The following is a 27,810-nucleotide window of genomic DNA, read 5'->3' as shown; positions in this document are numbered from 1 at the left end:
TGGATCTCCATGGATATCAGTAAATGGTAACCTGAAAAATTGAAGAAATACAATTACCTAAACCAGAAATACAATGTAAACTGAATAGAGGTTTAATTAGATTAGTGTTATACCAATCTAGAAAATCTGAAACTTCTTTAATATGTGGATTAAAAAAGTACTTCAGATTGGTCACCAGCATTTCTGATGAAGAAGCCGCCTATAACAAAATATAATCCTATATATTAATCATTTTTTCATATGAGGATCATTAAAACATTAGGTATCATAGTAGTAGATGTTAATTCAGCAAAGTAAATACGAATAACCTTGAGAATAATAGAAAACGCGAAACATCCTAAAAGTCAACACCGTTTCATATGTTCTAATTTCTTCCCACTTTCTCCAAAACTCCACTGCTGTTTTTCCAGTCAGCTCAACTGTAAGTTCCCTGAAGCTGTTTGAAAATCAAATATACATATCATCAGTGACTGATATTCTTATTATGTCATATTGCTAATAACTTAACTACTTACTTCATGTCCCTTATTTCAATTTCCAAATTGCTCCATGGTCCATGTACCAAAGCATCATGATCATTTTCTAAACTCTTCAAGTCACCAACAAAGATAGTAACACCTATCAAGTCTGCGATAATACGCTCTATTAAATAAACTATACAGGATAACATTATCCTCTAACAAATCATGATGGTTCAGAATACAAACCGACAGAATACTGAGAGCATATCTTCTGGTTGATGATATTTTCGAAGGGGATGAAATCCATCATATGCTTAGGGTTGCGGGCAGAGATTTTGGTTACAACGGTGTGTTCATGCATGATGATGAAATTGTTGTTGATAGTATTCCTGAATGAGCCAGAAGCATGGACGATTTGAAATAAGGAAACCGCATTCCACTCTTCTTTTTTAAACTTTTGTGTGAGGACGGGCATGAGATCCAAATCGATGGCCGCCTCAACCTTATAACCCTAACAATATATACCAACGATAACATAATTTATAAATAAAAATCCTAGATTGACTAAAGTAATTTGTATTAATAAAAGTTATGGTAAACTACACTTACATTCTCATCGCCAAGAATCAAGTGTGTTTCAAATCGCCTTGTTGACATTGAATTCCTGCCATCGTCGAATAACTTTAACGATTATCGTTGGGTGAGGAGCATTGAGGGAAAGTTTATCAAGTTTGAGAAAGTTTGCCATCAAAATTTTTGAAACAGTGATTTCTTTAGCAGTTGTTGCTGTGTAGTTTTGTGATCGACAAAAGGAGGAGATCTCTGAGTTTTGGATAGAAAGAGTGGAATAAACTTAGAGTTGTTAATTTGAAAGATTGTGATTTTTGGTAATTAGTAAAAGGTAAATAACTGTTGCGTTAGTTGGGTAAGTGAGAAATAAATGCTGATTGGAAAAGCAAAGAGGTAAGTCATATAAATGAGAATAAAGTTTTACGGTGCAGTATCTAATAGAGGAGATATATGTCAACTCAAGAACTCCCAGTATTTGAGAAAAGAAATCAGAATTATGAGTTTCCAAATATATTTAAACAAAATCAGTTTATCATATTTAATATTACCAAAATAGATGGAATTTATATAAACTTCTCACTGCAAAATATACTGTTATTAGTCTTGTTTACACGATTCCAACCCTTGAACATTTTTAATGGGAAACAAAATAAAGGGATGATCAATACATATATACTTATTGTCATTTGTTCTTCAGTTATAGAGTTCAAGTATACATAATAAATAAGGTAAATGTAACACGACAAAGAAAATAGAATCATAAAGAATACAGATCAATTAGAGATTGACATAATAATTAAATTATATTTGTTGCTTTAACATATGGGTCAGAAAATAAGTCAACCATAATATTCATACCCATCTGACAACAGAAAATTAATGGTTTTACATACTAAATAAAAAATTTCATTAATAACTGACATAAATTCCCTGACAAGAACAATATAATAGATGAAGTAAATAATTACATAAACTGAACTATCTCCGTTTCTAGCAATATACGTGGTCCTCGATAAGGTGAGTTCTCCTTGTTAGATGAGTTATCCTCAGAAGTCATTTTTTAACTTGACCTGTGTATGACTGTTTCAAATTTCAAAATAGTCGATTAAAAATCTATGTAATTCTTTTTCAATAGAAAGATCTTGTTTAAATTAATTGGTTTCCTAAGATTATGTATTGTCAATTCAAATTGCGGTTGTTTAAATTTATTTAATTTTTCATAACGGATCTACCTTCCTTTTATGAACTATAATAAAATATTCTGAGAATTTTGGAATAAATGTATATTCCACTATTCAAGTCATTAAATTGAAAAATTTATTGTTATCTCCATTTTGCTATCGAAACTTAAATGCTAATAATATGTGATATCTGATACAGCCGTATGTATCTTTATAGAATACACATATTTCCATTTTCAAATATATTGATGAATATGATTGAGCCAGATTAAACAAAAAGTTTGACATTAAATAAAAAGTGTAAAATATTAAATAGATTCAATTCTCCATTTGACATTATTTTCTCAAATAATTACCAACCTTATAAATTTACATTTAATATAAACAGCTATGCGAGTCGTTGTAAATGTGTCGTTGATTCAAAATCAACATTTGGTTGTTAGGTTCGTATTGACAATAAAAAGGGATTATCATGAAGAATTGCAACTTTGAACATCATGTAGATGAAAACATCTAAAAGATAATTATTTGAAGCAGGAATACAAAATATTCAAGAACATCATTAAAAAGATAATAAGATATTACTGAAAAAATACAACACCTAAACCCTAAATTGTTCGATCTTCCAGGATTTTTAAAGTTGTAATAAAATACTTCCTAGGACGCTTGTTACTCATGGATTTCGCGGAGGGGTCTTCACTAATGCTGTTACTATTCATCTGATTGTTTGCATGATGTGACGATCCAAAGGAAGTATTATAAATGTCCTGAAAGCATCAAAGATTAATTGAAAAACAATTTAAATTTTTGCAGAACTTCAAAATTGCTGTAAAACATGACGTATATTACTACATACAATTACGGAGGACATATTACCTCTGATCTAGGATCCCACTCAGTAATGGTTAAATCCGAATAACCCTGATATGATAAGTGTATATATTACCGACAACATACCTATCTTTGAAGTCTTTGACGATCTTGTTGTCAGTATCAAACATAATTTTAGTGGAGTTGAAAGAGTTGGATATTGAAATAACACCTACAAAAACATAAGAAAATTTCAAGATTTCGCATAACTTGTTAACAGTTACATGACAACTATGTGGACTATAATATATTGAGAACTCACGTTTGAACTCTTGAATACGGACAAAGCGCATCAGACAGACCACGACAGATTCCAGATGTTGTTTAATGTACTCAACGGTCATCAATGCATATTCTCCCCATAGAGTACATTTAAGGTGAACATCGCTTGAGGATTGAGTACAGATCAGAGACGCATTTTAAAAATATTTTAAAAATATACGAAAAATATCAACACTTACTTGGTATCACGTAGTGTAATCCACAATTTGCCGATTCTTTTGCTTTTAATTTGAACAAATTCAATACTCCCCACCGTCACAATTTGTCCAATAACATCTTCAATAACAGCATCAAGAAATTAATAATAAAATTAAGCGTATTACGTTTCATATAATTAAACAATAAAAAAAACATACCGAAAAGAAGATTTCTGTCCACCTTGCCGTCCTTGATACGCTTGAAATCAGTCAAATATTTTTCATGCACTATTTCTAGAAAATCATAAATCTCATACGCAACGGTTGTCCGGCAGAAATAAATCTTCAATGGCAAAGAAGTAGCCCTAAAAACACCGTGGTACTCTCTTAATAAAAAGCAAGTAATAGAAATAGTTTTGCCTTCAATAAGAAGGCCCTTGTGTTTTTCAAACATTTCTTCATCGCTGGCAGCGTGAATCCTTGATCCCTGTTATGTCGAAGTTTTTATCACTTTGTATAATCAATATAAAATGAAGATGGAATAAAAACGTAAGAGTTAATAAATGACATACCTCCTCATCAATTAAAATCATTTCGACTCTAAAACGTGAATGTTTGTTAATCACTTTCCAGATGTAACATATCTTAGCCCTAACTTGCTGAATGGTAGTAGGATCTAATTTAGCAAAAGGAACATTAGGTGCTCCATATAGGCGTACTATAGACATTTTGAGAAGATGATAGTATCGTTTCGGCCTTTTAGTATGATGGTATATATATGGAAAACAATTGAGGTGAATAAACCCTAAACTATGAAATTCAAATTAAAGAATATTCGTATTGTAGTTGGGAGAAATAGCTATAGTTCAGGAAATGTTTTTAAATTCAAATATTCAAATGAAAAGAATTGCCATAGATGAGCGATAATTTAGATACGAAATCTTCATGAATAAATTGAATTTAATATCGAAATATTCTATATAAGCGAGAAATAGATTTAAAAGAGAATATTTTAAAATGAAAAATGGGCTTCTACGAAGTATAGGGCCAAAATAATGTTTTTAAAAACAGATAATTGGGCCGGGTCGGGTATAAAGCTGTGTGTTTATCCGTTTGTGATTTTCTCGCTTCTTAATTATTTTATATCAAAAAATATTTGGACAGAATTTACACATCAACATCAACATCCAATGAAATTGCGCAGAGCTAGCGACCTTGCCATGTCACATTTGACGTGGAATAAACGTCATCATTGACGCTAGCAAGGGAGGTTTTCTAAGCCAATCAAATTAAAACAAATCGGATTTTTTCATTAAATTACATTCTCATTTAATATATAGGATTATGTAACTGTAATTAAACTTAATTTAAACCAAATATAAGGGTATTAAAGACTTGTATATAAGGGACAAAAAAATAATTAACCATGCTAAGAATCAATGAGAAACTTCCAAAATTAAAAATTACTTCGTTTATAATATATATGATGATAAATAGAAAAATATCAAAACACTTAAAGATCGTTTCTTGTTTGGCATTTAAGGATAATTTCTTATGACGCAGGTGTCACCACCTCATTGGCTTAAAAAACTCTAGCGAAAAAAATTTCTGGATCGAAATGTTTCTCGGCTAAATTGTGTTCTGTCGTCGATTATTTTCTCGGCTAAATCTGAAACAGCCTCGACCATATCGCCGACACATTTTTTTTCATTTCAACGACGACTCGTATTCTCTGTCGCCTTCTCCGGCGTTTTCGAAGTCTCCTCCTGCCGATACGCGGATACTGCCGCGATTCCTCCATATATATCAGAGATAAGCATTTTCTCTTCTGTCTTTTGCGGGTTTGGTTTTTGATTTTGATTCTTTTTGTCTCCTGGATTTGCTTAGTCGGAGCAACTGAAATAGTTTAGGGATCGAGAATTTAGGTTGTATATCTCCATCGACCATTATCATGATCTCTTCTGGAATTTCTCAAATTTGGATTTAGTTTCTATATATGTCCTGAACTAATTTAGGGATCGATGAATCATTGATTTTTTTCTGAATGATATTGTGTTAAAAATTGATGATCATGAAACATAAAAGGGTCATGTTCGATTGTGTCTAATATTGTGTCTATCTTTTTGCAGATTCATCTATTAACAATGGTTCTCTTCCTCTTCACATCCAGCTGTTGGTCAAGGCTTTTAGGAAGCTGTTAAGGTATGTCTTCAAATCAGTGAGATGATAATAAATGCCTAGTTAGTGTAGATAATGGTTTAGGTTTAGGTAATAAATGGACTTGTTGATGAATGCTCTAATAGTGTTAGATATATATCTAGTCAATATGGTTGAATGCTGGAAAACTTTTTTGCTTTTTCTTCTTCAATGTTCATTTGATTTTCTACTTCAATGTTGGTTTGTTTTCTTGTTTTAAATGCGGTGCTTCTTCTCCTTGTAACATCTTCTCTTTAACATCTTCTTTTTGTTTATTCTCTTTGCTTCTTCTTCTCGTACTTCCTCTCCTTCTTCATCTCTTTGTTCATCTTCTCTTTGCTTCCTCTTCTCTTTAACTTCTTCTCTTTAACATCTACTTAAACATCTTCTCTTTGATTCTTCTTCTCGTACTTCCATCCTTCTGCATCTCTTTGTTCTTCTTTTTCTCGTACTTCCTCTCCTTCTTTATCTCTTTGTTCATCTTCTCTTTGCTTCTTCTCATTAACATCTACTTAAACATCTTCTCTTGTGCCTTGATCCTTCTTCTCTTTATCTTTTCATTCTCCCATATGGCTTTCTCATCTATGAATCCAACTTTCACGACTTCCACCTTTGTTGATCTGTTAAACAGTCAACAAGACTCTGTCTTCTGCGGTTATGCCTCAAGTTTTGTTGAAGACAGTCCTGCTTATGCTGCAAGCTTCGGTGAAGCATCACCAGAAAAGGAAAAGAAAAAAAAAGACAATGGAGCCCGAGTGATGATGTGTTGCTCATCAGCTCATGGTTAAACACTTCAAAGGACCCAGTGGTGGGAAATGAGCAGAAATCAGGTACCTTTTGGAAGCGCATAGCTGCATATTTTTCTGCTTCTCCAAAGGCTTCTGGTCGTGAGAACATTGTGACGATACAGTGCAAGCAGAGATGTCATAAAATAAACGACCTAGTCTGCAAATTTTGTGGAGCATACGAAGCTGCAAGTAGAGAGAGAACGAGTGGAATGAATGAGAATGACATTTTAAAGCTGGCACATGAAATATTCTACAACTCGTACAAGAAGAAGTTCAATCTAGAACATGCTTGGAAAGAGCTCAAGAATGATCAGAAGTGGTGTGATATTTCAACAAGTAAAACAGAAGGAAACTCAAAACGAAGAAGATGGTTCACAATCGACAAGCTCCATGGCTGATGAAGCGAAGACTTGTGAGGAAGAAAATGGAAGCAAAAGACCTCTAGGAGTGAAGGCATCAAAAGTCAAAGCCAAGAAGAGTAGCGTAGAGACGAAGTTTCCTTTGGTTGAGTTTGAGACCATGTGGCAAATCAAAGAGAAGGACTTGACAATGAAGAAACAGCTGTCAAAGATGGCTATACTAGAAAGTCTTTTAGCCAAAAAAGAGCCACTTGAAGACTATGAGGAAGCTCTAAAGAAGAAGCTCATAACCGAAATGTTGGATTAAGTAGTGTGTTTGTGTTTAAGGTTATGTTTCTGTTATGTTTTAGATTAAGTTGTTGTTGTTTAGATTTGTGTTTCTATAACGGCTATCCTTAACTATTTCACAGGTCAAGATTTCCAATATATGACACGGTTAGTTAGGATGAGTTAGATATGACTCGCTTTTCTCTTTACTTGTCTCCAATGATCAAATGAATTTTCATTGGTTTGGTTCATACTCGGTTGATACACATATACCATTTTCATACTCGGTTGATAGTCATATAATCATTGCGTCATACTCGGTTTATACTCATACGCTTGATACTCTATGCCATGTTCCACATGTTTTATGGATACTAACTTTTGTGTTTTCTTTGTGTTTCAGAGTGGATATGTGTGTGAGAGCTTTTGTCGGCATAAAAGAACAAAGGTTAATGGCTTTTGGTGGGCACAAAAAAAACAATAGAGATGTAATGTTTGACACAACAAGATGTAACTTGTCTTTATTTTTTTTTCTTGTCGTTTGTTTTTTATAATTTCAAACCACATATTTCTTATCTAATGTTTGATACCACAAGTTGTATCTAATAATTCACACCACTTGTAAAGTATCATTCGTCTATATGTACTGAGAAATGAGTTATTGTTTTCTATTTCTTCTTTCATATCAAACAAGCTTCTTCTTAGATACCAAAACAAACATTGTTTTGTATTTCTTCTTTGATATCAAAATCAGCTTCCTCTTTGATTACCAAAACAAACATTGTTTTGTATTTCTTCTTTGATATCAAAACAAGCTTCTATTTTGATTACAAAACAAAACAAGCTTCTTCTTTTTTACTTTACCAAACCAAGTTCCAAAAAAATTAATGGCTTCTTCTTCCAATAATTCTTTTGATGGATCAATTGATGAGGTTTTTGATCAACAGTTTGATCAAATGTTCGATCAAATTTTTGAGAATCTCTGCAATGATTACTGAGTTAATCAGAAGACAACCAAATCAAGAAAAAACAGGTTTTTATCAAAAGAGATCGCGAAGAAGGCTACAATCTGTTATGGAACGATTTTTTCAGTGAAACTGCAATATATCCTGCTAATTTCTTCCGGCGTCGTTTTAAGATGAACAAACATTTGTTCTTACATATTGTTGAAAAACTTTCCAATGAAATTCGATACTTTAGACAAAAGAAAGATGTTCTCGGAAGGCCTGGTCTCTCTCTGCTTCAGAAGTGTACAACAGCCATTCGTCTCATAACATATGGCACTGCGGCTGATGCGGTTGACGAATATCTCTGTTTAGGTGAAACTACGGCTCATGCATTTTTGGAACATTTTGTAGAAGGAATTATTGATTTGTTCGGTGATGAGTATTTAAGAAAACCTACCCCAGAGGATCTTCAGCGCTTACTTCATATTGGAGAGCTACGGGGATTTCCCGAAATGGTAAGAAGCATGCATTGGGAGTGAAAGAATTGCCCAATCACTTGGAAAGAGAATATTCACGTGGTTCAGGAAAACCCACTATCGTTTTAGATGTGGTAGCTTCATATGATTTGTGGATATAGCACACATTTTTCGGACCTCCAGGTACCTTAAACGATATCAATATATGTTCTGATCGCTCACCCGTTTTTGATGATATAATACAAGGTAAAGCTTCAAAAGTAAATTTCTCTGTCAACATAAGGGAGTATAACTTAACATACTATCTCACAGATGGTATTTATCCAAAATGGACAACTTTTTTCCAATCTATACCACTTCCACAAGGTTCAAAAGCATGCTTATTTACTGAACGTCAAGAAGGTGTCCGAAAAGACATCGAACGTGCTTTTGGAGTCTTACAAGCTCGATTTGCCGTTGTTAAAAATCCTGCTCTTTTTTTAGGATTAAACAAAATAAAAAATATTATAAAAGCTTGTATCATAGTCTACAATATGATAGTAGAAGAAAAAAGAGAAGGATACACACACTTTGATGTTTCAGATTTCGAACATGGAGAAAGAAACAGGAGTTCAAATATGGATCTCACATATTCAACAGATATGCCCTCAAACATTGCTGATATGATGGGTGTTCGAAATAGAATTCGGGATAGACAACAACATGAACAATTGAAAACTGATTTGATAGAGCATATCTGACAAAAATTTGGACGTAATGAAGCTGACAATTAAGTTTCTTGCAAAATTTGAGTTTTTAAAACAAATGTATATTTGTGTTATTTTTGTGTTAACAATGTAATAATCAAGTAATTATTTTAATTTTAATTAAAAAAACTTAAATTATTTTTTTTAGAGTCAATTTGCTAGAAAATAACAATGTAATAATCAAGTATAGGAATGACACAACGTAAATCTATTTCTACAGTGTTAGGTCGGAATGTTAATTACCATATAACCCTTATTTTCCGTCTCTCTCTTTCCTCTCTTTTTAATTTAACAACGAAGAAAAATTTAGTTGTAACAAGTTACATGTTATTGTAACATGTTAAAAATTATTGTATTATGTAAATATGTAGGTTAACTGCTAAATTTTAGCTTAACACGATAACATCGTTGATATCAGTTAACTCTTATATTCTTTTTCGTCAGAACATTAACATTTTTCTAGATATAATGATTTTGTTATAAGTTATATCTGATTGTTATATGTTAATTTATGTATTGTACCTCTAACGTTTGTTTTAACATGGTAACTTAATCATTTTCTGTTTAACTTACATGTTACTTCTAAATGTTTATATGTTATTAAACCATTTAAACATTTAGATATAGCTCTAACTTTATATTTCACATGATAAATAAAATCTTGAATCATCAACTTTCATCTTCAATCTCCAGAAAAACCTAATATATGAATAATTGTTGCCGATATCAAAATCGATCTAAATTTCCAGAAAATTCACACCCAAATTTGCACTTCCACATATTTTTGTATCATATCCACATTCATATATTTGGTGTTCATTTCTTTGACATAAATAATGCTGATTTTCAGTTTTTGGTGAGTGTGTGTGTAAGAGATTGAGTGAAAGATTGTGAAAAAATTAAAGATTTGTGAAGAGAGAGAAAGATGAACGACAGAAATAAGGGATGAAGAAGAAGAAGTTGCAAGAAAAAATATCAAGGGTAATAATGCCATATTGAAAAGTGTACAGAAACGTAATAGTGCTTTATCCTATTTTGCAAATTATGAACAGTCATGAGGTTATCTACTACAAATACACTTTTTTTTTATTTGTAAGAAACCCATATAGAGTTTCTACAATTTGACTTAAAAAATGGGTTTCTTACAAAAATTTCTTAGCCCAAATTATTAAAATAATGCTAAGAAACTCACTAGGGAAATCAGCGATAATCATGTTCACAATCTCTTAGTTTTGAGAAGGGACCCATCAGTAGTATCAAAGCAGTTATTTCATTCTTGTTGACGGCATTCTTCACGAATCAACGTTCATCAAATTAGGACATGTAGTCTAGTAGTTTTACTACTGCGTTACTGTTGAGCAGTGATCCTTTGATTGGGTCTGAAAAGAAAAGAGAAACCAAGAATCAAACTCAATGAGAAGCTAGAAGAAGTCGAGAAGGAGAAGAATGTCGTGAAGAAGAAAGAGAAGAAGAAGGTCAAGAGGCAAAAGTCAACTAAAGGAGGAGATGGGCTTACTGTCTACAGCGGGTCTATGAAGAAATAATGGGCTGCGGTTTTACCAGGCCAGGAGAAATAATGTCTTGTTAAGAAACCTGCAAAAGAAGCAAGTAGAAGCTATAAGAGTTGTTAGAGTCTAAGTAACAGTTGTAAGGGTAGTTAAGAGTAATAATTAGTGTAGTGTGGTTTGTGTAAGAGAGTCTAAAGTCCTAGAGTTAAGGTGTAGGAATAGTAAGTGGAAGAGAGAAGTAAGCATCGACATTGCTATATATGTTAGAGAGGAAGAATAAAAAAAATGTAAGAGAAGTATGTATGAAAAGAAGTTAATTAATGAGAATGAGAGTTAAAGAAAATCAAACCTGAGTGAATCAAAGAGTGAGTTTGTGTATCAAAGAGTGATCTCCAACAGTTACTATGTCACTATTCAAATTGAAGACCCACATAATCATGTTGTGAAAACCTCATGGATAAAATTTATCAAATACAACCTTAACAAATTTCACAACATATTCCTCAAACAATTACAATTCAACATCAATATCACATGTTAAGAGTCAAATCCTTAGGAATCATTGACAGAAAGTTTTTGAAAATAAGATTCATCAAAAATAAAACCCACATGGATATATCTGGTGAGCTAGCGAGCTTTAGGGATCACCTCGGTGTACAAGTCCATGCTGTAGTTTATAGAACTTTTTGATTCCATGTCTAGATTCTCTCTTACACTCGAGATTTCGGATATCAGACATTCTTTTAGGTCAGTGGCAACTCGAGACATGGTTGGTCTTCCTGCAGAAGAAGGACTCACACAAGACATTGCTACTTCAATGGCCTTCCAGACAGAACCAATGTCATAATTTTGGTGGAGATTTGGATCCATAATGTTTCTAATATCTCCTTTTCTTATCATATGGCTGATCCACTCTACCAAGTGAGGGTTCTCACGGAATTGCTGAATTATGGGTTGGTTTGTAATGATCTCCAATAATACAATTCCGAAACTGTATATATCACTCTTTTCTGTCAACCAATTTGTTTGATAATACCTGCATAACATGAAATACAAAAATGAGAGATTGTGATTATCAAATATCAAAAGGGACAGTGATTTGTGTAAAGTGAAATAGAACTCACTCGGGATCAAGGTATCCAGGAGTGCCAGCAACAACTGTTGACACATACGTTTCATTTCCAGTGGGAAAAGATCTTGAAAGCCCAAAATCGGCTAGTTTGGCTTGGAAGTTTTGGTCCAAAAGTATGTTAGTAGTTTTGATACCTCTATGAACGATTGGTGGTATGCATCCTGTGTGTAAGTACTCCAACCCTTCATCACATATCGAAATTCCTTATTTTCTTGGCAAATGAATAATAGTGGTTTGATACATTGATTACAAATAAAACTACGACGTTGTGCATACCTAACGCTGCATCCACAGTTATTCTTAGTCTATTTTCCCAGCTTAGAACAAATACACCACGCTCCCCTGTATTAATCAGACAAAATTCCCAAATTGCTCAAAATACGATCGTTGTCTTAAGTAAAATTCAAGTCATCATGATCTGGAATGGTCTCATCTTTTGGTTTGGAACTAGGAACTAATGTAAACAGGTTATTTTAAATTCAAAAAATGAAGCACCAGATTAAAACAGATTTGACTGAATAAATTTTACATTCATTAAAAAAAAAAAAAATTCAAGTCATCGTATCAATTTTTTTTCTGAAATTAGTTATGTTCTATCACCTGACAAATGTTGCTTTAAGTCTCCGTTTGGCATGTACTCGTAGATGAGGGCCAAGTGGTCTCCTTCATCACAATACCCAATAAGACTCACCAAATTTATATGGTGCACTCTCATAAGCAATTCCACCTAACCAACCGATCCATCAGCTAAATACTCTTGTAATAGTAAGAATAAGAGATATATAAACATAAATTTAATCATCGAGCAAAAGAGTACCTCTGCTTTGAAATGCTTATAGCCTTGTGATGATGACTGGGAGAGAACTTTAACAGCTACTTGCTGTGTACCATTTACACAACCGTGATAAACGACTCCAAAGCCTCCTTCACCGAGAGCTCTTTCAAATTTATTTGTCATTTGTTGAACCTCAATATAAGTGAACCTTATCTTCTTCGATAGGAATGATGATTCTGAGTGACTAGTGTGCCCAACATCTGCTACGGGCATACCTGGTGGAGCAGGTACATCTACACAGTAAAATGTTTGGTTTTGCAATATATATTTTATGAATTCTCTCTAATGATCATATGGTTATGAGAAGTACCTGAAGGCACCTTCTTCTTTCGGAAAACAAAAATAAGAGCCACGACCATCACTATAACAAGCAGAGAGGCAGCTGATGCAATAGCCGGAAACAAGAAATTCTTTTTCTCTTTTGGATTGCATAGACTAGATTTGCACAAATCTGGATTTCCTTCAAGTCTATAAGGAACGTTAGATATATTGAAGTACATAACCTAAAGTCATGTATGTCCTAAAATATGGTTTCCTCTTCTTCTACAGATCGTATTAATATGTACTTGCTATGTCTTATCTTCAAATCCCAAGTATTTTCTAGGCATTGTAATTTCTGAACAAGAGCCATATCTACCCAATTTCTATACAACTAAAAAAAATGATATCAAGAATGGGAAAAAAAATAAAATCTTACTTTAACACTAGTCCTTCCTTTACTCTATCAAGAAGAGCCTGAGGAACTGATCCATTGAGATTGTTCCCACTTAAGTTTCTGTTGACATGAACATGACCATAATCATATATAAATATATGGACACAAATTCAACATCATTCTAATTTCTAGAAAGCTTACATCAAGGACAAAGATTTCATGCTGGCAAGAAAACTAGGCACTGGTCCAGTCAAATTGTTATTCGATAAGTCCCTGCAGTTGCATGAGTAAATAGAAATGATTGGCTTACATGTCGTGGCTAAACATATCATTTTTGGGTTAATCACTCAACAATAGAAATACTTACAGTTCTTGTAATTGTGTGAGATTCTGTATACTTGGAGCTATCCTCCCAGTTAATCCACTTTCCGGCAAATTTCTAATTTGAAAAGCACAAAAACACTTAAATATATATTTGGATACAGTAGTTTTAAAGTAGAGAATGTGTTTTGCGAATGGCCTTACAAGAAAATGATTCTTGGTGGAGTAGCGGTATCTATGTAAGTGCATCTAAGATTTTTCCACGCCAAATCTTGAGGGAGACATGGATCTCCTTGCCAACTGATTTCACTCAGTCGATAAGTAACTTTGATATTTTTAATAGCGTCAACTGACACAAATGTTAGAGAATGTAAAAATCAATATCATAAGACAGAATATAAGTTACTTTCGAGTAATATTTAATTTGAAAGTTAGTACCATCACTTAGGCTTGTTTCCAATTGAGAGAATTCTTTAACTGTGTAAGCTTCGAAAGCATTGATCAGAGGTGGAAGAGTTGACTTTGGAGTTTTTACTAGATTTATAGAGCAAATTCCTGAATAACATTGCATTGGCACTTCTGTGAATAATGTAGATACCTTTAACTTGGTAGGACTAAAACTTGAATAGTTAAAGTTTTTCAAGATAACGTCAAATTCCCTTGTCTCGTTGGCTTCAAGGGCTTGGATCTCCGCGAAATGCATGTACAAGTACACTTGAGGATTAGAGTATTTCGATAACCAAGAAATGATTAGCGGCTCACTAGCGTTCTTTGGCGTGGCGGCACTTCGGAGTGCGGTTTTTGGTATCTCATATGCGTTTGAATTGTTTATGTCGAGATTGGTTGTTATATACGTATATGAAGGGTTAATGTACGGGTACCAAATACGATCTCGGACGTCATCAGCATACCTACAGTACTGAAAGATATTAGCAAAAAAGAATTGAGTAGATGAAAACTAAATGACAATCATATTGTACTAATAATTAATTATATAAATATCATATTCCATATTGTTAAAAATCTCTTATCAAAGTAGAGATCGAAATTTAAATAGTATAACGAACTTTGGCCAATCTATTCCTTAAATATTGGTTATATTTAATTATTTTTATAATTAAATTCAATTCTAAAACATAAATATTAATATAAATTATTTTAGACTTCCTTAAATATATGTTAGATTTAATTTAACATTTAAATTTTAAATAATAGTTTTAGAATAACAAATATGATTAACGAATACCTTATTATATTTTTTAATCAATCAAACTAAAATTTTACATATTAAAAACAGATAAATATTAATATTATATAGTAATTTGATAGAACAGATTATGTTATTTTTATAATTGTGGTCTTCTGCGAGTTAGAATTATGGTTTTATAACCACAGTTCTTTTCGAATTAATAGAATGAATGAAATAGAAATATGTTTTTGTAATAACGGTTATTTTTTATTAATAGAATAATCGAATTAGAATTATGTTTTTATGATCGTGGTCATAATAATAATAGAAAATAAAAATAAAAAACAAATTATATCTAAACATAAAAAGAAAATTTTTCACTTATTAAAAATATACCTATAAAGAAAACATAAATTATATTATAAATTTTGATTAAAATAATTCTCGTATGTATGCATGCATGCGGTAAAATCTAGTATAATTTTAAACTCTAGAATTTTTTATAAATCAACTTTCCAATAATCCCCCTAAAAAGTGCTAGGATTACTCTCCATTGCATCATATTGTAACATATGGTTTTCTTGCTGATCCATTCCAGGAAAAGTACTACCGAAAACCACAATCAAGAACTACATAATTTTTTGTGTTGTGACAAAAAAAAACAAAAAACTTAATAAATTTTCTGAATTTATAATGAATAAAAAGTTAGTGTGTACCTAGTGCTGCATTCACAGCTATGTTTAGTCTAGTTTCCCAGCTCAAGACAAATCGGCCACGCTTTCCTATATCAAAGAAAAAAATATAATCAAGCAATCTCGTATCTCAGTACTTTAATGGGACTGATCCTATTGGCTGGATTGCTCGTATTGAGCAATACTTTGTGATCCAGAGACCACTGACCATTTTACGGTTTTAATGTGCTGGAAGTATTGGAAAATATATTCCATATCGGTAGTTAAAAGGATTTTAAATAATATATAAGGAATATAAGTCAATCCACTTATCGTCAATTGATTTTAAATTGGAAATCCATATAATTTAACATGTTATCAGAACCCGATCTACACAATCTAATCCAAAGTTGGTCCAATCATCGACCAGGCTCAAATATCGTTGATCCAAACCCAAACATACCAAGATTGATAGACTAAGAGCCATCATTTCAAGGGAGTGTATTAGGGAATATATCTCACATCGGTAGTTTGAAAAGATCTTAAATAATATATAAAAAACATGAGCTAATCTACTTATCGTCAATTAACTTTAAGTTGAAAAACCATGTAACTTAACGTGAATGACCTCCCTTTCATTGGATGTGTTGGTTGCAACAACACAGCCTTACACTTTCTTAGAATCAATTCAAGGAAGACTTATTGAAACAGTTTGGCGACCAAATGACATCCACTCCTACTTTGGGAACACTACGCCAAGTAGGTATCATGGATGAGTATACCAATAATTTGTGTTGTATTTTATTCGGGCAAATGGATATATCGGTAAACTTGCAGGATCGGGATCAGAGATATTTATTTAATTATAAAGTATTAGATTGGTTGGCAAGAACACGATGGATCCGTGAGATATATATATTGAGATAGATCAGTTAGCGGTTTGAATCGATGACTAGATTGAGGTAGGTCGGTGGACGTAACAGATCGGTAATAACGTGGAGATACAGTAAAACCTCTATAAATTAATAATGTCGGGATCATGATATTTTATTAATTTATCGTGATACTAATTTATTTATAAATTAATAATTTATCATAAATTTATAAAGAAAATTTACTTTCCACCTATAATTTTAAAAAAAATTCTTTGGAATAAAGTTAAATTTTAAAATTTTAACAAATCTTGTATATAAATTATAATTAACAATCATAACTATCGCAATTAAGTAGTTTCTAAAAATCGATAATCGATTTTCCTTCAAATATGACGAGAAAGATTTGTCATTCGTCAATAATCATGATCGGTGTGCCGAGCTGTTTTCTAAGATCTGGGGTTCGATTTGTGAGGTTTGCGACTCGGACGACCAGGTGGATAGTGAGATCTTCAAGGATTTGGCTTCCAACACTATGAATATATAGATCGTTACATTTAGTCCGTCTTTTTTTCTATGATCTGTGATCCTAATATTTTATGTTTCAGTTTATCGTTTTGTGCAATCGTCTTCGGGGGAGACTCAACCGGAAGGTGAAGTCGGCTGTTCGGTCCATCGATGAGGTCGGCGAAGAACGTGATAAGCTCTGAAGAAGCTGGCTAAGGAACGTAAGAAGACAGAGAGACTCGAGAAGAGCGTCCTTGACATGACCAAGACACTTAGAGCCATCGAGGCTGAGAAGTAGATCGTTGCCGAAAAAGTCGTCCTGGAAGAAAAGCTTACGGGAAAAGCCTGAAGGCTCGAGAGCTCGGTCACTGAAGCTGCTTGACTGGAGAGAAAGAAGACATTGGAGGAGTTGAACACTCTATACGCTGCTTGCCTCGAGCGCTTTCAGAGGTATTTGGAGGATCGGCGAGCCATTGAAAAAGTTCGTTTGGAGTATAACCAAGCGAAAGGGAAGACTGATTGCCTCGCCATTATGGACAACGATGAGACCATAATGAAGGCTGAAATGGTGGCCAAACTGAAGGCTTCAATGGAGAAATACGAGAAGTAGTTCGATTCTATAACTGCTGCCGACCTCAAAGATGGTGATCTGTTCGCGGTCCCGGTTCCTGTCAACTCTCCGCTCGTTGATGACTTGTCGGTTGATAATGAGGAAACTCGCGAGAGCTCGCGGTAATGCCCACCAACACCCGGTGCCGGTCTTGATCTAGGTCAGAGTTCAAATGATCAAGAAACCGAAGCCTCTCCGGTTGTCGACGAGTACCTTTCTCCGACTTTTCTTTTGCTCTTTTTGCCGTTTCTCTTTCGGCAGTTCACATTTGATGTAATGACTTTTGTAACGACCCCTTTTTAAAAAAATGCATTTAGTGGTTTCCTTTTTATTTTGGATCGGTGATTTTCTGTTCGAAAACTATGTTATTTCCTTTGAATATGTTGCAAGTCCTAGATTGGTTTTTATTGAGTGCGAGTCTTGAGTTCGGCTTATCTCGTTAGCTTGCGAAACTGGGCTTGGCTTTACTAGTACTAGTAGGTGCGAGGTGAGCTTAGTGAACCTGTTAGTGTTAGATAGGTTATGAATAAGCGAGGATATGCTCGGCGTTTTTATTCAGTCGATCTAAAATAAAAGTGCAGGATTGGCCCCGGCTTACATTCTCTATTCGGCAAGGGTTTTTCCCTTGTTGCTTAAAGGTGATAGTTTGTAAACGGGTTGTATATCTAGCTAGGATGCCGATGTCATAGACGCAACATAAGAGAAAAAGTATTCAGAGCAATTTTTCTTTGAAAAGAACAAAAATTTATTTATAGCTGCACATTGGTAGAGGATGCCTACGTACCCTTAAGTAGGGATCAAGCAGATCGTAGTTCACATATTACAAGTAGCTTGGATGAGTGTAGCTCGGCGAGCGCCCTTTGTGACTTGTAGCTCGGCTAATATTAATAACGTTTCAGGTTCATTGAGTTTCATGATCGGGGGAGTGGTTAGCTCGTATACTCTGGGTTTTACTACCTTTGTGACTTGATAGAGGCCTTCCCAGTTTTTACCGAGTTTTACGGCGTTCGGTTCCTTCGTCCCGTCGAAAACTTTTCGAAGTACTAGGTTACCTTTCTCAAGGAACCTGTCTTTAACCTTTCGGTTATAGTATCGAGCAACCTGTTGTTGGTAGTCCTGAATCCCGAGGAGAGCTTGATCTCGGTCCTCTTCCAATAGGTCTAGGTTGTCTTCTAGCTTTTTGTTGTTCAGCTTGGTTCGATGTGTCACATAGTTCTCTTTACGTTCGGTATACCGACCTTGGCGGGTGCGAGTGCTTCTACTCCATACGACAAAGAGAAAGGAGTTTTTTGTGTGTACCGGCGCGGGGTAGTTCGGTGTGACCAAAAAACTCCGTCTAGTTCGTCGGCCCAGAGTCTTTTCTTTGTCTCTAGTCATTTTTTCAGACCGTCAAGAATTGTCTTGTTGGTCGCCTTGGTTTGTCTGTTATCCTGCGGATATCGTGGTGTAGATCTGCTTAGGCAGATTTTCCATTTCGTACAGAACCCTTCGAAGATGTTCGATATGAACTAGGGGTTATTGTTCGTTACGATCTCGTATGACAGACCGTGCCGGCAGATGATATTCTTCCAGACAAATTTATGTACGTCGATGGCATGTATATTGGCATAAGATTCTGCTTGACCCATTTGGTGAAATAGTCTGTGACGATCAACATGAATCGTTTCTGTCTTGAGCGCGGTAAGAGTCCGACAATAGCCATTACCCATCGCATGAATTGGTATGCTGCTGCGGTCGTTGATAATAGCTCAATCGGGACGTGAATCATTGGTGCATGACGCTAGAGTATTGTCGCTCCGTGGTATTTTTGTTTTTTTTTTTAATTTGTCGAATTTCTCAGCAAATTTCTTGACGACCTAAAGATAGGCGTCCATGCGGTCATCTCGTGCGTCGTAGTCGTCGCTAAACTGGTTTGCGACGAACTGTGAATCGAAAAATGCTTTGATTCTCTTCATACTTGGCTTTGTTGGCTAAGAGGATCTTGGAAAACGATTTGATTCTCTTCATAGTCGATCCCGTTGGCTAAGAGGAGCTCGGCTATCTGTGCTTCATACTCGGCTTTGTTGTACGCGATTCCAGTCGAATCCCGACTCCTGCCCCGCGTCTTATCAAAGAACCGTCAACGTATAGGAACCATGGCTTCTGGTATTATACGTCGTTGATGAGGAATTCTTGGGGAGGCTCGATGAGAAAATCCGCCAAAACTTGTGATTTCGCACTCGTGCGATTACTATACTCGATGTCATACTCGGTCAACTCTAACTCACATTTAGCCATTCTTCGCGAGTTGGAAAGACTGAGCAGGATCGTTCTCAATGGCTGATTGGTCAGGACGACAATTTAATGGGACTGGAAGTACCGCCGTAGTTTTCTCGCTGCGGTAACGACCTCCAATGTTAACTTTTTTAACGACGGGTCTTTGATATCTGCGTCGTCCAATGTTTTGCTGATGTAGAAGATTAATCCTCTCTGACCAGGACTCCACTCAATGCCGGTGGGGGGGGGGATTGCAATGTACAAATAGAGCGTTTCTCTTACCTCGGGTTTTCCCAAGATCGGTGGTGTTGATAGATACTCCTTTAATTTTGTGAATGCTTCGTCGCACTTCTCATCCCAATCAAAACGTTTGTTCCCTCGGAGAAGTTGGTAAAATGGTAGACATTGGTCGGTTAATCTTGAGATGAAATGATTGAGTGCTGTGATCCGTCATGTAAGTCGCTGAACTTCGCGCTTGTTCTTCGGAGATGGAACATCAGTTAATGCAGTGATTTAATTTGGATTAGCCTCGATTCCGCGTTTAGTGACAATGTTACCGAGGAATTCTACTGAAGTCACACCGAATGTGCACTTGGCGGGGTTAAGCTTCATCTTTTATTGGTTCAGGACTTTGAAGCATGCTTGAAGATGGCCAATGTGATATCCGGCTGTAAGCGATTTTACTAGCATGTCATCTATGTAGTCCTCAATGGTCGGCAAACATGCGGTTGACGAGGCGCTAGTAGGTTGCTCATGTGTTTTTTAGCCCGGATGGCATGACTTTATAACAATAAGTTCTCCTATCGGTGATGAATGAAGTTTTCTCGCGGTCATTGGGATTCATCAGGATCTGGTTGTACCCAGAAAAGACATCCATAAATGATAGTAACTCGTTTTCCGCGGTCGCTTCCACCAGGCGATCGATGTGAGGTAGAGGACAGTTTTCGAGCATGCTTTGTTCAGATCTGTGTAGCCGACACAAATTCTCTATTTTCCGCTCTTTTGCCAGCAACTCTGGATACTTCACTTCGGTTATGGATCCTGCCGTCGACAAGCGCTAACTTTGTCATTAACAGCTTTGGCCTTCTCGTTATCCAGCTTTCGTCTCTTTTGCTTTACTGTTTTAAACATGGGATCAGCATTTAGCTCGTGACAAACAATGATTATATCGATGCCTGGCATGTCCTCGGCAGACCATGCTACAGTTGATACAATCTGACGCAGTAGGTGAACCAGCTCGGTGTTGATTTCTTCTTTGAGATCGGTGCCGATGCCAACACAGCGCATCGGAATGGTCTCATCAATATTAACTTGAAGGGTTAGCTTGCGTTTGGGCTGGTTTTGCGGGGGGAGGTCGACTTGGATCCGAGGAATGACGGTTAGGCATGCCTTGGTCGTCAAACGTAATTTGTGTTCGGCGGCGAAGCAACAACCTTGCGATCTCTTGGTTTCCCCAGATCGTTTTAACTCCGCTTGGGGTTAGGAACTTTAAGCATTGATGATTCCTCGATGGCACAGCTTTCATGGAGTGAATCCAAGGTGTTCCCAATATAACATTGTAGATCGCCGGTTTTTCGATGACGGTGAACTTTACCAGTTTAATTATTCTTCTTACGTATACCGGCAGCCGGACTGTACCTATCGACATAGTGGTATCACTGTCAAATCATGTCAATGGTTTGACGGATGTCCTGAACGGATAGTCGGTTAAAGCCATTTTATCCAACGTTTCTTTGAATATTTAATCGATCGAGCTCCCGGTATCGATGAGTATGCGAGATATCTTGCAGTCGCCCACTCGGAGTTCGAGCACGAGGGGTTATGGGGTGTGCTGACCTCAGCGTTGTCTTCGGTAAATATGATCGTTTCGTCGGCTTTAAGCTGTTTGGCAACCTTTGCGGCGTGTTTCTGCGCGATCATCACCTGTCTGTCGTATTTCTTTTTTCGTTGGAGAGAGGGCGACCTTTCTATGTCTCGATTTGGCTGTTTGGCGCCGATCATTTGTGTCATGGGAGGTGGTGATGGTAGTTGAAAATTCTCGCCGATCTGCTTTTGTTGATCGATATTAACGTTTCCTCAGGACCATGGTCGCTGGTTGGTGTTAAAATTTCCGTTAGATCGCTGTTGCTGGTAGGCATTGTTCTCGGGACGTCGGTTTGGGAAATGGTTGGTACCCCCTGATCTCACTCTTCTGATACTGAGCCAATAGATATCCTTGGAGGAGATGTCAATGGGCGGTCGGGTGACCGTATCTGTTATGAAACTCGCAAAATGGAGCTTAACCCCGGTTATCATCGTTGTGGGCCCATTTATTAGGTTGTTGTTGAGGCTGTCCTGCATTGATGTTGAAGGATGCACCCCTTTTGTTCCGGTCGTTGGGATTGAAGTTTTTGTCAAAGTGCTGGCGCGACTCGTAGTTTTCATCCCAAGGGTTTGGTTTGATTACATTCGGCTTTGTGATTGGCTCTTTTCTTGTGGCTTCTTCTTTCTCATCCTCGTCTTCCATGTACATGATTGCTCGCTGTAGCGCATCTTCGAAAGCTTGAGGCGGGTCAAATTTAGACTGTCTAGGAATTTGGTGTCCATTCGAAGAGTGTTTCTAAGCGCCGGTATTGATCGTTACTCGAGATACTATAGTGTTGAAACGGGCTATAAAGGACCGGAAGTACTCCTTAGGCCCTCAGAGGATGTTAAATAGATCAGCGTTTGACACCGAACCTTGGATATACATCATGTACCGCTTGAGAAAGGCGGTAGATAGTTTGTGGTAGCTGTTGATTGAGTTAGTTTTTAACTTCGAGAACCAAACCAAGGCCAAACTGCTCAGGTTCTCGACAAAGAGCTGGCAGAGTCCTGCGTCTCGTTCTTCTACGGTGAAACAAGATCGTCTCATTGTGATGCTGAACGCCGTCATGTATTGGCTAGGATCAGAGGTGGGTAGATTGAATTTGATGGTGTTTCGGATGGGTATATCGTTGATCCAAGATGCTCTGGGTTTCTTTTAGTACACGATCAATTTCCGGGGCCGAGCTTGTTGCTTGATGAACCAGTGAAGTCATGGCTCGGAGTTTTGCTCTCATTTCCTCCATCTCGGCATCGCGATTGAGGACAGTCGTTTGAACAGGAGTGTCGTAGTTAGATGGCCCGGTGCTCGTCTCATTACAAGCTGAGCTCGGTCTGTTTGCACCGGTCGGTACGGATGGGGAATCACCAAACAGATTTTGATGTAGGCGTCACACTTCCTGAGCGGTCTGCTTTTCTGGGGTGTGGACCTCTGATGAGTGCATGACGTTGATCTGATCTTGGCAAGTTAGCTGTGCGGCTGCTAACTCATTGAAACGTGTGTCGTTTTCTCTGGTCAGATCATCTATGCGGGTGTGACGCAATTAGGCGGAGACGTCAGTTTGCATCGGCGGTGTGACTCATATCTGTGGGTTCGTCTCTTCGGCCGGGTTTGGAATAGGATTAACTGATCGGTCAAGAGCCTGAGTGTTGACAGCGTTGTTATTAGAAACCTTGGGGTTAACATTTGCCACCGATGAGGTCGGTCGGTCAGCTTTCGTTGGTGTTCCTGCCATCTCCGATCTACTTTCTGCATTAAGAAGTATCTTCTCCGCCCCACAGTGGGCCAATTGTTGTATTGTATTCAGGCAGAGAGATATAACGGTAAACTTTCAGGATCGGGATCAGAGATATTATTTTAATTATAAAGTATTAGATTGGTTGGTGAGAACACGATGGATCGGTGAGAATATTGAGATAGATCGGTAAGCGGTTCGAATCAATGACTGGACTGAGATAGGTCGGTGGACGTAACAGATCGGTAATAACGTGGAGATAGGTTGTTTTCTTGGTTAATGATAAGATTAGCATTCTTAAATTATTTTCTCTCAAAGTTACGGATCCCGTTTTTTAAATAATCTATATACTTATTTGTGTAGTGATTTGCTTAGGTGTCGCGTTCACAATAAATTTCACCATTTTTTGCTTACGTGTCAGCTCCAGAATCAGTTTCGACCGCAAAAAGACCGTTTAACCATATTTTCCAATTACGTGTCATTTTTTATTAGTTTTTATCTGATGAAGTGTAAAAACACTTAAAACAAACCGATCTAAATAATTATAGTTAAATACTTAATTTCATTGCCAAATCAAACTGTTTTTAAATTATATTAAACCGTAATTTATAAAAAAAATAAACAAAAAATTTCAAAAAAATAACACAAAATTATAGAAATTTACCTTTTCTTATGTTCTCTAATTTTTTTTTAAAAAAACAAAACTATTTTTTTTTAAATAACACAAAAATCTAAAAATTTACCATTTCTTATGTTTGACAAAAAAAACAAATAAAAACGTTTTTAAAAATTACACAAAAAATCTAAAAAATTACTATTTCTTATGTTCGAGAATTTTTTTTAAAAAATAAAAACGTTTTTAAAAATAACACAAAAAATCTAGAAATTCACCATTTTTTATGTTCTCAAAATTTAGAAAAAATCTTTTTTAAAAAACACAAAAAATCTAAATTTATGCAATAATATCGTTAATTATTATAGTGTTTACGATTTCTTTTGTTTATAAGGTTTTCGATTTTTTATTGTTTAGTATAAATATCAGCCACTTTTCACTATTTCTCTCACAATTTTTAAAATTGTTTAACCTCTGCCTTCTTCTTCATTCTATCTATACTATTTATAACGTATAGACAAACAAATCGAAAGATTTTTTAACCCTTTTGTTAAAATCAAAAGTTTATTTGTAAATTTTAGATTCGTCTAATTTCGGACAAAGATAAAAAAAAATTTAATGCTCTTAAAATCATTTATTTATAAAATGGTAGATATATATAGTTCACGCGGAACAAATTAACTAGTAACCAGTTATTTATAGTAAAAATATGAGGTAAAACGATACATAATGATTGCAGGTCTTGTCAGTCGGTCAGATCGATTAGGCGGTCGGTCAGATGGGTCAGTCACCTACTTAACGTTGCACTGGCCTGACCGGCAGGTCAAAACCAACTCTTGCTAATGGGTCCAATTCGCTAAGTAGACTGATCTATACTTGTAATGGGCTTTGGGGGTTGTGCGTGACCCACCACCAACAATTTCAAGCATGTGCGGCTCAGATTCCTGGTTTGGAATCTCATCACCAATTGGATATCTACTTTTATGGGTTAAAAAAAAGGTACGAACTGAAATACGGACTGCAATTCGGGGTGGCATAGGCGGTGGAAAGGGAAATCTAATTCACCATTGAGGGTGAAAGTGGTGCGCTGGAAAAAATCCAGTAACAGATGGAGCACGTTAAATAAAGACTAGTATATTTTCTAGCCTCTTTATGGTAATTTAAAAAAAAAAAAATAACGTCATCAGTTATTTATGGTAATTTAAAAAAAAAATATTTGCTTTTTTCATTTCTAATATAAACATTTCCAGAAAATAACCCCCAAAATTATTCACATGGTATGAGACTGACTATATAGGAATGTATATCTATCTCGAACACGACTTTTGACCAAAAAGGTCAAAAGTTGGAGCTTAATAATCTACCATTTTATGATCATGGTTTGTCATCTCATTACTACTTTGTATAGTTTCGCATAAATCTCTACAAGAAAGCTTATCATTTAAATAGAATTAAAAAAAAAGGAGCACATCATATTGAATGCGTCAGATGGAGTCGACTTACCTTATATATCCCGCGGAACTCTTGAGATACGTCCGGAAGGACAACCTTAGTGAACCAGATTTTGTAACATAAGTATTATTTCTCAGCGGCCGTATCTCAATGGCTGAAATTATTGGAAACGTTGTTCCTGTCTTAACAAGACAAATATCCAAAGAGTTGGACCTAGCTTTGTGAATGATCTCCTCTGTTGTACCATTTTGTCTTCCTGCCAAATCCATACTTGTCCACTTATTGGGACCAATATAGATATCGAACTTTGGATCAATATTACGACCATCATAATTCCCATATACAGAGCTAACCGCGATAAGATACTTTGTGCCACTCTTGACATCTAGACTATAACAGTTCCGCTTTCCTTCAGGAAAGTATCTCAGAGTCAAATATTGTCTTGCTAATATTTTGTTGAGACTTTTATCGACTCTACTAGTTTTCCCTGTTTGAATGAATGTGGAATCCGATGTGAATGTCACCCCAGTAAACAAATCATCGTAAGGAGATTCATCAACAGGTAATCCACAATTCAAACTGATGAATCCTGTTAAAAAAAAAAAAGGAATATTGATACATATATAATATATCTAAAGACTAAAGTCAATGGAAGATCCTTAATGATGTATATTATTACCTTCTTGTGTCTGGGCTCCAACTATAACGGCAAAGGTTCCAATCATGGCCAACAAAAGATGACTCTTCATGTTTTCTCTCACTTTCTTGTTTCTATGAAAATCAAGAACAAAAGAAAAACTTGCTTAGTAAAAACTGCATGGAGAAAATGCATCGCCAGTATCGAAGTTAATCAAGGAAATAGACAAAGGGATCAGGAATCGTTTTAGCGCCATACGACTTCTCGGTGATAGTCGATATGATGAAGGCCTGCAGCTCTGGTTTGCCTCAAGACCAATGTCCTAATGGATCTTCAAATTGGGAAGGCTTTTGAGTGATTTTATTTTTTAACTCATGTATCTTATTTTAAAAGCTCGCATTTCGTTAAAAAAACATATTTTTTTCAGGTTTAAATATAATTTGACATTCATCCAAAAAAAAGAAAACTGCAAACATACTTAATTGAAAAAGACCTCATGAATACAAATTGCACGGAGAATTCAAAATAAAAGAGAGAGACAGATCCGGCAAAAATATATAAACAATGCATAGTTGTCTAAAATTCATGGACACATTCCACGATAAGTCTTCATTTAGTCGCCAGCCACGAATTGGCGATTGCAGAAAACACTCGACAGTCCTATCACGGCTAACTCATTGATTTGGACCTGGTCTTAAAAATGGATATAACACATAAATAAAAAAGATAACCTATATATTTGCAGAATTATATATCAAATTAAACATCATGCTCGCGCGTTATTCATGCCCCACTATATTACTTATATATTTCAATCTTCAAAATTTAATTCTATATATTACATAAACTTTACGAAGAACTTCAATCTTGCAGTTTCTTAAAACTTGATTAATTGGTTCGGTTTCTATTTCATCCAAATGGTGTAACAATAACAAGAAGAATAATTATTAAGAATAACCATCTCTACACTAATATTTCCAGATATAACCATTCATTATTCATTGCACTGTTACTTTTTCTATAATCTAGATTACCCTTTTGGATTTTCTATCTCTTTATTTTTCTATACTTATCTCTTTCTTATCTATTCTTATGGATAATATAATTTTCTTCTCTTTCAATCTCTATCTGATTCACAGATTCATTTCTTTTTCTCTATTTTGTCAGAGAAACAACAAACCTTTCTTCTTGGCCACGATTACAGCGTCCAAGTTATGTGTCACTCAGTGCAACACCACCAGAAAAATCTGAAACTTGAGGAAGCTTTGAATCTTGGGGATTTTCGATAATAGTCTCACCACAGAGTTGTTATTATAGTTTTCTCTCCTAGTTTTTTATTCTTCTCACCGAAGATCACAAATTTTAAGTAAAAAATATATGCAAATTCATGAAAAAAACTAGAATGCTATAAATAAACTAGTACACCAAAAAATTGACAATAATGATGACAAACGGTGATGGTGAGTGAAAGTGTGGTGGTGGAGAATAACAACAAAATTGAATTAGTCTTTCAAGTTACTGTTAGACTGGTAACATATTCAAATAGTGTGTTATATTTATTTGTATCACACTAAAAGAATCAATAACACCTTATAATAATCTATATAATTCAATATTATTATCAATCTATCATATTCTTTACAGTATAAGAAATAATATTAGATATAAATTTATGTGTAACACACTAAATAAAT

General features: G+C 35.4%; 1 protein-coding gene and 1 long non-coding RNA gene across 4 annotated transcripts; one reads left to right on the top strand and one right to left on the bottom strand.

Annotated features, from left to right (window-relative positions):
* Positions 1 to 5,139: 5,139 nt before the first annotated feature.
* LOC18027826 lies at positions 5,140 to 7,782 on the top strand. The gene is made up of 2 exons (XR_002896510.1): positions 5,140 to 5,703; positions 7,515 to 7,782. It is a non-coding gene; the product is annotated as an uncharacterized LOC18027826 (long non-coding RNA).
* A 3,633-nt stretch (positions 7,783 to 11,415) lies between these two features.
* LOC18027825 (probable leucine-rich repeat receptor-like protein kinase At2g28990) lies at positions 11,416 to 26,244 on the bottom strand. Of its 3 annotated transcripts, XM_024147984.1 has the most exons (14): positions 26,159 to 26,244; positions 25,877 to 26,068; positions 25,531 to 25,585; positions 14,170 to 14,642; positions 13,936 to 14,080; positions 13,778 to 13,849; positions 13,612 to 13,683; positions 13,453 to 13,530; positions 13,066 to 13,223; positions 12,738 to 12,988; positions 12,521 to 12,647; positions 12,197 to 12,262; positions 11,913 to 12,102; positions 11,416 to 11,824 (listed from the first exon to the last, which is right to left on the bottom strand). In XM_024147984.1, exons 1-14 carry the CDS (start codon positions 26,226 to 26,228, stop codon positions 11,416 to 11,418), a joined length of 2,358 nt encoding a protein of 785 aa, XP_024003752.1. In that variant the 5' UTR covers positions 26,229 to 26,244. The 3 variants fall into 3 exon arrangements, with proteins under 3 accessions (XP_024003752.1, XP_024003751.1, XP_024003753.1); XM_024147983.1 differs by having other exon boundaries at positions 25,531 to 26,068; XM_024147985.1 differs by lacking the exons at positions 13,066 to 13,223; positions 13,453 to 13,530; positions 13,612 to 13,683; ... (4 more) ...; positions 25,877 to 26,068; positions 26,159 to 26,244 and having other exon boundaries at positions 12,786 to 12,878.
* Positions 26,245 to 27,810: the final 1,566 nt, after the last annotated feature.

The sequence above is a fragment of the Eutrema salsugineum genome, unplaced genomic scaffold, assembly GCF_000478725.1.
Source record: "Eutrema salsugineum unplaced genomic scaffold, Eutsalg1_0 scaffold_10, whole genome shotgun sequence".
NCBI lineage: Eukaryota > Viridiplantae > Streptophyta > Magnoliopsida > Brassicales > Brassicaceae > Eutrema > Eutrema salsugineum.
The sequence above is the reverse complement of the archived record's forward strand: the minus strand, read 5'-3'. Positions and strand labels throughout refer to the sequence as shown.

Bases quoted from the DNA above. Each gene is read 5' to 3' on its own strand.
- LOC18027825 (XM_024147983.1), bottom strand. From the start codon at position 26,228: ATGAAGAGTCATCTTTTGTTGGCCATGATTGGAACCTTTGCCGTTATA. The intron at 12,263-12,520 runs GTGATAGAACAT...TGATTAATACAG, and splicing joins CTTAAAGCAACATTTGTCAG to GGGAGCGTGGTGTATTTGTT. The intron at 12,103-12,196 runs GTATGCACAACG...TATGTGATGAAG, and splicing joins AACTGTGGATGCAGCGTTAG to GGTTGGAGTACTTACACACA.